Raw genomic sequence first — 11,046 nt, 5'->3', positions numbered from 1 at the left:
AATTAAAATTAATTGAATTAATGAATTAAATATTGATTAATTAAGTTTGGATTGATTAAACTAATTCATGCTATTAATTAAATTAATTGGGTTTTTAAGCATATATGTTTGAATGATTGGTATAATTAGATTACTTAGTTAATTAGATTTTTAGATCAATTAAAATATTGAGAATTAAATTATTTAGATTAATAATTAGATTAATTAATGTGATTAAGTTATATTAAATTATTAAATTAGGTTAATGTTATTATTAGGGGTTGTTGATGGGTCTGTGTTTTGGGGCTTATATGAAATCGGTTAAGTGAGTGACTAATGGGGACTTTGGAAACTTTGGGCTCGGAGAGGCCAATGGGCCTCTCTCTATTGTTGTTAGCACCCCTTAGGGGCCCAATTCCTGACATAGTTCAAAATGTACCACCTGGTTTGTTTTAATTAACTAATTGTTTATTTCATTATACTTATTAATAAAAACTCCATGATTAATCCAATTAAACTAATAAATATATTTTAATAAAATCTTAATTAATTTATAATTCTTTAGAATTTTGTAATTATTAATTATCTAATTGTACTATTTAGAGTAATATTCGAAAAAATTTGAATAATTAAATTATGATTAATTTATTTAATTGTGATATTTGCATAATTAGGGATAATTTTCGGGGTTTAAATGGATATAAAAACGAGATAAAATCGGAAAAAGGGATATATCTTATGACATCCTATTTAAATCATTTGTATTGTCTTTAATTTGATTTATTTTGTATTATATTATATTTAATATATTATTATTAAATTAAATGATATTTTCAATTTAAAATGGGATAAAGACATGTGATATAATTTATGGATAAAGGGATTATCAAAGGTTAAATCAGGATTAAAATCGGGATAAGGGGTTTTCACATAAACTATGAATCCTAATTTATTTTCTTAAATAACTTAAAACAAGATTTTTTTGCAAGGGATAAAGGGATAAAATCAATTCAAATTTACTTCAAACCATAAGACCTTTACCCTGGTGTATTGAGACATTTTCTAAAATCATTTCTCCGACCCCGATGCGTGAGAATTTTCAAGGGATAACATCAACCAACCAATCCACATTTTAAAGATGAACTACGGTACTCTTATCATTCGCCTAATACGGAGGTACGTAAGCATAAAGTTGGAAACTCTAGCGAGTACAATCATAAAAAAAACCTTTTTGGGTCTCTCATTCATTTAAATATAATACCTTTTCTAAATAAGTAAATAATTAGTAGTTAATTAGAAATCAAGCACACCTTACAAAAATACACTAGCCCTAGAGTTGTAGGAGGATCACATTGAATACAACGGAGGTAAGGGGTGCTTAGTACCTTCCCTTTACTTAACCGACTCTCGAGCCCAATATCTCACCCTTAACTATTAGGTTTTATCATTATTCTCCCGTTCCTTAGGAATGAATAAAGGATGATGGTTATAGTGTAACACCCCCCAAACTACTACTACTCAAATACATCATACAATTGCATAATCAGAGTAAATTAAAGCATGCATACACGACGGCATCACATTTACTTCTGCCAGAAACAACACATGCCATGGGCATATACAAGTAACACGAATTATAAATCAAAACCAAATAACCAACATGCAAACTCACACAGCGGAATAACATCTCTCTTCATAAATGGTAAATAGTGATGATTCCCTTAAATCATCTACCACAAAATATCGTTTTAGGCTTTAAGGCCACTCAACATCAAAACCAACATATCCAAATAACAAGATAAAAGAGAGCATAACAATATCTCTCAACATCAAAACAAATACAAATAATCTTATAAACCTGAGTGTTACATGACCAGAGCACTATAGATTACCTAGTCAAAACACAACAAGAACTAGCCTCCGAATCTAATCCTTGTGCAAAGCAGCACTATCTCTGGTACCTGAGCGATGTCGCGATAGAACATCATTCCAACAGAAGGGTGAGAATTCAAATAATTGTACAAAAACATAATAATATGAAATGTATAACAAACATACATATATTATTAGAATTCATCACGCTTCATACAAACACGCATCATATCATCTTATTAAAGAATCACATGTTTACCATCATACAACATGGCTCAACAATCCACAAGTATTCATTTATAAATACTAAATGATGTACAAAAGTCATATTTCATAACATATCGATTTCATGTACATATTATCATCCATCATCATTTACAAATAATCATCAAATATGTATACAACTTTCACATGGTTCCATAATGTATACAAGTCACCATTTCATCACATATATCAGAAATATGCACACATGTCACATCAACAACACAACAATAATTCATATCAAATGGATCACCTTAAATCCATGTATATGCATATCTACCAAAATCATATCTACACAATCATATCACATAATCACACAAACAACAATTCACACCGACACATGCAACTCAATGTGTGACTCAATGCGACATGCATGTGGATCCCATCCGTTATCATTTTCGACTTGCCGAGCATCTCTCAAATAGACTAGATAACCACCTCTAAAGCTTGATTCGGCCTTAAGCTTTCAAACCCCATTCGGCGTTAGATTTGGGACAAGCAAATAATCTACGCGAGATTACCCAAAATTGCCTCTTTCATACACTCATGCCAGTGTAACTATGCAACAATAACAATACTCATACAATTAAGATGATCACAACCCCTTAATCCTACATCATCATACCACATCCAACATTTGCATAACTTACACCTAACACGACTTCAATCCCAAACAATACATCAAATAACATTCATCATCTCATCACAACACATTAACGTAAAACAAACAAGCCAATTCATTTTATTCATCAAATTCACCAATTCACATCATCACATACATAATTTCAAGTATTATGTTTCTTCACAAAATCCATCAAAAACGATCCAATACATGCCAAACAATAGAAAACATATCATTCACATTCACCACATATACAACATACATCCATATTAGGATTCTTTTGATAAAATAGTAATCTATTATTATGAAAATGAATATCGTGTTATAGATAATATTCTTAGCTTCGTAACGATCCAAACGGCACCTCAAAGGAAGTTACAATTCAAAAGTTATTGAATTTACAATTTTTTCAAAATGCTGTCAAAACCAGAAAAATTATTGTTGCGAAAATGCTGTCAAAAACCAGAAAAACTGTTGTTGCGAAAATGCTACTATCCAACACGAATTTTCATCATAAACCGATATTAATCCATCATTTTTCATGAAATAAATAGTTATACAGCCTATATATATCATATAACAACTATTAGGATCATAGAAACAAGATTTTAAGCTCCACTAATTTTCACCAAAATCCCAAATCAACCATTTTCAAGTGAAACTCAAACATGCAATTATACACCAAATCATGTCCTATACACATACCCATTCATGAAATTCAATATAGAAACATCATAGCATAACATAAACATCTATTTCATGGATTAAAACATAAACACATGTTAGGGTTCCTCAAAAATCAAAATTTCCAAATCCTAAGTTCATGATATCTAACCCACATACATTACATACATTATGTTTACCCATAACCACTTGACATACCACTCTTACCTTAATATAGATGAAATCTCTAGGTCATTCTTCTTCTAGTTTCCTCTTCTCCTCTTTCTCTCCTCTTCTCTTCTATTCTCTCTCATTCTATTGTTTTACAAAACTAAGTTTAATATCTAAAACCCTTACTATATTTTAAACTTATAATGGGCTTAACCCACTTATCCACCCATTCTAATTAATTAGGCCCATTACTAGACAATTGACATTTCTACTCATAAAATTCAATTATTCAAATAACACATATATTCAAATAATTCAAATAATCACTATAACACATATTTAATTAATTATCACACCAAATAATAATTAATTAAAATAAACACCTAATAAATAAATACGAAAATTAAATCGGGGTGTTACAACTCTCTCCCACTTGAAATATTTTCGTCCTCAAAAATTACCTCAAGCAAACAACTCGGGATATGAATCCCTTATCTGACTCTCAAGCTCCCACGTCACATTTCCACCAGCCAGTCCTCCCCAAACAACTTTCACCAAAGCGATCTCTTTCCCATAGAGTTGTTTTACCACTCTATCTTCTGTCCGCATAGGTAATGTCTCCACGGTCAAATTATCTCTAACCTCAACATCATCTAATTGGAAAACATGTGAAGGATCCGCAATGTATCTCCTCAATTGAGACACGTGAAACACATCATGGAGATTAGCAAGTGACGAAGGCAACGTAATCCGATAAGCCACATCACCGACTTTCTCGGAAATTTGATACGGACCAATAAAACACGTCATCAACTTATGCGACATCAATGCTCTACCAACACCCGTTACCGGAGTAAACCTTAAAAACACATGATCATCTACCTCAAACTCAAGAGCTTTCCTTCTCTTGTCATGGTAGTTCTTCTGACGACTCTAAGAAACCTTCATCTTCTTTCTGATCATCTTAATCTTGTCAGTAGTCTATTGAACTATCTCAGGTTCAACCACAGCACTCTCTCCAGATCCGTACCAACACAAAGGCGTCTAACACCTTCTACCACACAAAGCTTCAAACGGAGCAATACCAATACTCGAATGAAAACTATTGTTGTAAGTAAACTCAATCAAAGGAAAATAACTATCCCAAGAACCTCCCTGTTCCAAAATACAGGCTCTCAAAAGATCCTCAAGCGACTGAATCGTCCTCTCCGTCTGACCATCTGTCCGCGGATGATAAGCAGAACTCAAACACAACTTTGTACCGAAAACACGTTGCAAACCTTCCCAAAACTCGAAGTAAACCTCACATCCCTATCTGACACAATGCTATACGGAATACCATACAAACTGGCAATTTTCTCAATATACAGCTTTGCAAGCCTCTCCATTGGATAATCCATTCTAATTGGAATAAAGTGAGAAAATTTCGTCAACCTGTTCACAATAACCCAAATAACTTCACAATTACTCGAAGTCTTAGGTAAACCAGAAACAAAATCCATAGAAATACTATCCCATTTCCATTCAGGAATAGATAACGGTTGTAACAAACCAGACAACTTTTGATGCCCAATTTTCGATTTCTGATAAATCAAACACGAATACACAAATTCCACAATCTCTTTCTTCATACCAGGCCACCAAAACAATTTCCTCAAATCTTGATACATCTTAGTAGCACCAGGATGAATACTCAAACCACTACGATGTCCTTCATCAAGAATCCTCTTTCTCAAATCCGAAACATTAGGAAAAACTCTATCATGACACCTCATGATACCATTCTCATCAATCCGAAAATCACCACCTTTACCTTGATTGATCAACGTCAATCGATCTACCAAAACCAAATCAGATTTCTGACCTTCTCGAATCTCATCCAAAATTCCACTAGTAAGCTTCAACATACCAAGCTTCACTCCAAAATAAGTCTCTTCATAAACCAAACTCATATCTCGAAATTGTTCAAGCAAATCCAATTCTCGCACCATCAACATCGACATATGCAAAGATTTCCTACTCAAAGCGTCGACTACAACATTCGCTTTGCAAGGATGGTAATTCAAACCAAAATCATAATCATTCAAGAATTCCAACCATCTCCTTTGCCTCATATTCAACTCTTTCTGATCGAACAAATACTTCAAACTCTTGTGATCACTAAACACATCGAATCTCGCCCAAACAAATAATGTCTCCTAATCTTCAAAACAAACACAACAACAGCTAATTCCAAATCATGAGTCGGATAATTCCTCTCATGCACTTTGAGTTGCCTTGAAGCATAAGCTACAACTTGTTGATTCTGCATTAACACACCTCCTAACCCCATCAAAGAAGCATCACAATACACAATAAATGGTTCTGATGGATTCCGTAAAATCAAAACAGAAGCAATAGTCAATCTCCTCTTCAGCTCTTGAAAACTAGCTTTACACTCTACAGTCCAAATGAAAGCTTGACCTTTCCTAGTCAACTGTGTTAATGAAAAAGATAACTTAGAAAAGCCTTCAATAAACTTTCGATAATAACTTGCCAAACCAAGAAAACTACGAATCTCAGACGCAGATTTCGGCGCTTCCCATTGAGATATAGCCTTAATTTTAGAACGATAAATCGAAATACCACCACTAGAGATCACATGGCCAAGGAAACTCACTTCCTTCAACCAAAACTCGCACTTCGAAAGTTTAGCAAACAACTACTTCTCTTTCAATACAGATAAAACAATCCTCAAATGCTCAACATGATCCTCTTCACTTTTCGAATAGATCAAAATATCATTGATAAATACAACAACAAACTTATCGAGATATTTATGAAAAATCCGATTCATGTACTCCATAAATATACCAGGTGCATTCGTCACACCAAAAGGCATCACCGAATACTCATAATGTCCATACCTTGTTCTAAAAGCAGTCTTCTAAATATCTTCAACTTTCATACGGATCTGATGATACCCAGACCTCAAATCAATCTTGCTAAACGCACAAGCACCAACCAACTGATCCATCAAATCATCAATCCTCATAAATGGATACTTATTCTTGATAGTAACCTTATTCAGTTATCTGTAATCCACGAACAACCTCATATTACCTTCTTTCTTCTTAACAAACAAGGCAGGTGCACCACACGGTGACACACTCGGACGAATAAACCTCTTATCAAGCAAATCCTCTAGCTGACTCTTCAACTCTTTCAACTCAGATTGTGACATCTGATAGAGAGCCATCAATACCGGACTAGTACCAGGAATCAAATCCATCGTGAACTCAACTTCATGTTTAGGCAGTAAATCGCTAACCTCATCAGGAAACACTTTAGGAAAATCACGAACAATTGGAAATTCAACCATTGTTCCATTTTCACTAAGCTTCAAACTTTCCACCAACATAAACACTTCAGCACCATCTCACACAGATTCATTCACTTGTTGAGTAGACAAGAATAAATCACCTTCCTTCTCTGGCTCAAGAAAAAGAACAACTTTCTCAAAATAACTAATATAGAGATGGTTGGACCTCAACCAGTCCATTCCCAAAATAATATCAAGTTGACTCAATGGAAGACACACTAAATCAACTTCAAAATCTTTATCATAAATATTCAACGGGCATTTCAAACAAACAGATAAAGTAGTCACTGAACCCATAGCCGAAGTATCAATAACCATGCTTCCACGCATAATAGACAATTCAAGATTCAATCTCTTAGCACAATCCAAAGAAATAAAAGAATGCATCGCACCGATATCAATAATCGAAATCAAAGGCATATTATTAATAAAGCACATACCACGAATCAATCTCTCCTCAGTAGAAGTATCAGCATCGGACAGTGCAAACACTTTCCCTTTGGCTTGCTCCTTCTTCGGCTTGTTGCACTTGGTAATAATATGCCCTTTCTCACCACAGTTGTAGCAAGTCACATTCAAACCAACTCTGCAATCAAAAGATTTGTGACATTGCTTGCCACACTTGAAACAAATCACATCGCCCTTAGGACAATCGGGAGCACGATGTCTCTTAACACCACATCTGAAGCACTTGACAGGAGTGTGAGATCCTCCCCCACTCGGCTTCTTGCCATCACCAGATTTTTTCTTGCCATAATACGGTTTCCCTCGGAATTGCCCTTTTCCTTTCTTATCATGCAAGGACTTGTAATGAGCAGAACTATCACGACTATTCTCATCATAGATCCTACTCTTGTTAACCAACTCACAAAATATCGTAATCTGTTGGTAACCCATTTCCTTCTTTATATCAAGTCTCAAGCCATTCACAAACTTAAGACACTTAGATCTCTTAGCATTAGCAGTATTGTAATGGGGACAAAATTTGATCAACTCCTCAAACTTTGCAGCATACTCAGCTGCAGTACCATTACCTTGCTTCAACTCATTGAATTCAATTTCCTTCTTTCCATGAACGTCTTCTGCAAAATACTTCTCCAGAAAATGATCATAGAAAAGTTCCCAAGTCACTTAAATGCCATCCTCATCAAATCTCTGAACAATGTTGCGCCACCAATCCTCAGCTTCTTTCTCAAGTATATGAGTGCCAAACTGCACCTTCAACGTATCTGAACAGTTCATAACTCGAAATATTTTTTCAATCGCCTTCAACCACTCTCGAGCTTTGTCAGGTTCATGGGCTCCTTCAAAAGTTGGTAGATTGTTCCTCTGAAACTTCCCCAAAGCACGAAACTCATTAGCATCACGCTCCCGATCACCAACATTCATTTGGGAAATGGCACCAGACAACAAGGCCAGTGTCGCCGCAAGCGGATCATCATTCCTTCCAGCAACCATCTTCCTGCTACACCAACCCAACATACACAAAAACAATGATTGTTAAACAAACCGTATCGATTATGTCATACGCACAAATCAGATACAATGGAATCAAACAAATTCATAACCTGACCGAATGACCGACCGTGCTCTGATACCACTAATGAAACACCCCCAAACTACTACTACTCAAATACAACACACAATTGCATAATAAGAGTAAATTAAAGCATGCATACAACAAGGTATCATATTTACTTCTGCCGGAAACAACACATGCCATGGTCACATAAAAGTAACACGAATTATAAATCAAAACCAAATAACCAACATGCAAACTCACACAGCGGAATAACATCTCTCTTCAGGAATGGTAAATAGTGATGATTCCTATAAATCATCTACCACAAAATATCATTTTGGGCTTTAAGGCTACTCAACATCAAAACCAACATATCCAAAGAATAAGATAAAAGAGAGCACATAAATATCTCTCAACATCAAAACAAATACAAATAATCCCATAAACCCAAGTGTTACATGTCTAGAGCACTATGGACTACCTAGTCAAAACACAACCAGAACTAACCTCCGAACATAATCCTTGTGCGAAGCACCACTATCTCCGGTACCTGAGCGATGTTGCGATAGAACATCATTCCAACAAAAGGACGAGAATTCAAATCATTATAGAAAAAAAAAATATTATGAAATGTATAAAAAACATACATATATTATTATAGTTCGTCACGCTTCATACAATCATGCATCATATCATCTTATTAAAGAATCACATGTTTACCATCATACGACATGGCTCAACAATCCACAAGTATTCATTTATAAATACTAAACGATGTACAAAAGTCATATTTCACAACATATCGACTTCATGTATATATTATCATCCATTATCATTTACAAATCATCCTAAAATATGTATACAACTTTCACATGGTTCCATAATGTATACAAGTCACCATTTCATCACATATATCACAAATATGCACACATGTCACATCAACAACACATCAACAATTCATATCAAATGGGTCACCTAAAATCCACGTATATGCATATCTACCAAAATCATATCCACACAATCATATCACATAATCACATAAACAACAATTCACACTGACACGTGCGACTCAATGTGTGACTCAATGCGATATGCATGTGGATCCCATCAGTTATCATTTCCGGCTTGACGAGCGTCTCTCAAATAGGCTAGATCTCGATTCAGCCATAAGGTTTCAAACCCCATTCGGTGTTAGGTGTGGGACCAACAAATAATCTACGTGAGATTACCCAAAATTGCCTAATTCATAGACTCATGCTGCTGTAATTGTGAAACAACAACAAGATTTGTGACATTGCTTGCCACACTTGAAACAAATCACATCGCCCTTAGGACAATCGGGAGCACGATGTCTCTTAACACCACATCTGAAGCACTTGACAGGAGTGTGAGATCCTCCCCCACTCGGCTTCTTGCCATCACCAGATTTTTTCTTGCCATAATACGGTTTCCCTCGGAATTGCCCTTTTCCTTTCTTATCATGCAAGGACTTGTAATGAGCAGAACTATCACGACTATTCTCATCATAGATCCTACTCTTGTTAACCAACTCACAAAATATCGTAATCTGTTGGTAACCCATTTCCTTCTTTATATCAAGTCTCAAGCCATTCACAAACTTAAGACACTTAGATCTCTTAGCATTAGCAGTATTGTAATGGGGACAAAATTTGATCAACTCCTCAAACTTTGCAGCATACTCAGCTGCAGTACCATTACCTTGCTTCAACTCATTGAATTCAATTTCCTTCTTTCCATGAACGTCTTCTGCAAAATACTTCTCCAGAAAATGATCATAGAAAAGTTCCCAAGTCACTTAAATGCCATCCTCATCAAATCTCTGAACAATGTTGCGCCACCAATCCTCAGCTTCTTTCTCAAGTATATGAGTGCCAAACTGCACCTTCAACGTATCTGAACAGTTCATAACTCGAAATATTTTTTCAATCGCCTTCAACCACTCTCGAGCTTTGTCAGGTTCATGGGCTCCTTCAAAAGTTGGTAGATTGTTCCTCTGAAACTTCCCCAAAGCACGAAACTCATTAGCATCACGCTCCCGATCACCAACATTCATTTGGGAAATGGCACCAGACAACAAGGCCAGTGTCGCCGCAAGCGGATCATCATTCCTTCCAGCAACCATCTTCCTGCTACACCAACCCAACATACACAAAAACAATGATTGTTAAACAAACCGTATCGATTATGTCATACGCACAAATCAGATACAATGGAATCAAACAAATTCATAACCTGACCGAATGACCGACCGTGCTCTGATACCACTAATGAAACACCCCCAAACTACTACTACTCAAATACAACACACAATTGCATAATAAGAGTAAATTAAAGCATGCATACAACAAGGTATCATATTTACTTCTGCCGGAAACAACACATGCCATGGTCACATAAAAGTAACACGAATTATAAATCAAAACCAAATAACCAACATGCAAACTCACACAGCGGAATAACATCTCTCTTCAGGAATGGTAAATAGTGATGATTCCTATAAATCATCTACCACAAAATATCATTTTGGGCTTTAAGGCTACTCAACATCAAAACCAACATATCCAAAGAATAAGA

The 11,046-nt window shown here is 35.4% G+C and overlaps 2 protein-coding genes across 2 annotated transcripts; both read right to left on the bottom strand.

Moving 5' to 3' along the window:
• Positions 1-4,030: 4,030 nt before the first annotated feature.
• LOC127122659 (uncharacterized) lies at positions 4,031-6,929 on the bottom strand. The gene is made up of 5 exons (XM_051052959.1): positions 6,671-6,929; positions 5,888-6,076; positions 5,326-5,600; positions 4,871-5,151; positions 4,031-4,427 (listed from the first exon to the last, which is right to left on the bottom strand). Exons 1-5 carry the CDS (start codon positions 6,927-6,929, stop codon positions 4,031-4,033), a joined length of 1,401 nt encoding a protein of 466 aa, XP_050908916.1.
• Positions 6,930-6,986: 57 nt separating this feature from the next.
• LOC127122658 (uncharacterized) lies at positions 6,987-10,594 on the bottom strand. Its single transcript, XM_051052958.1, has 4 exons — positions 10,276-10,594; positions 9,828-10,218; positions 8,069-8,391; positions 6,987-8,011 (listed from the first exon to the last, which is right to left on the bottom strand). The coding sequence occupies exons 1-4, from the start codon at positions 10,592-10,594 to the stop codon at positions 6,987-6,989; spliced, it is 2,058 nt and encodes a 685-aa protein (XP_050908915.1).
• Positions 10,595-11,046: the final 452 nt, after the last annotated feature.

Source organism: Lathyrus oleraceus, chromosome 2 (assembly GCF_024323335.1).
Source record: "Lathyrus oleraceus cultivar Zhongwan6 chromosome 2, CAAS_Psat_ZW6_1.0, whole genome shotgun sequence".
In the NCBI taxonomy this organism is placed as follows: domain Eukaryota; kingdom Viridiplantae; phylum Streptophyta; class Magnoliopsida; order Fabales; family Fabaceae; genus Lathyrus; species Lathyrus oleraceus.
This window is presented reverse-complemented; position numbering and strand designations above follow the sequence as displayed.

Excerpts from the sequence above, each read along its gene's own strand:
- LOC127122659 (XM_051052959.1), bottom strand. The coding sequence starts at position 6,929 with ATGGTTGAATTTCCAATTGTTCGTGATTTTCCTAAAGTGTTTCCTGAT. Across the intron at positions 6,077-6,670 it reads GTTTGTTAAGAAGAAAGAAG|GCTTTTCTAAGTTATCTTTT; the intron begins GTAATATGAGGT and ends AGTTTATTGAAG. Across the intron at positions 5,152-5,325 it reads TCATGAGGTGTCATGATAGA|AAATCGAAAATTGGGCATCA; the intron begins GTTTTTCCTAAT and ends TTGATTTATCAG.
- LOC127122658 (XM_051052958.1), bottom strand. The coding sequence starts at position 10,594 with ATGGTTGCTGGAAGGAATGATGATCCGCTTGCGGCGACACTGGCCTTG. Across the intron at positions 8,392-9,827 it reads GGATCTCACACTCCTGTCAA|GAAGATGGTTGCTGGAAGGA; the intron begins GTGCTTCAGATG and ends TTGGTGTAGCAG. Across the intron at positions 8,012-8,068 it reads TCAGAGATTTGATGAGGATG|AAGACGTTCATGGAAAGAAG; the intron begins GCATTTAAGTGA and ends AGTATTTTGCAG.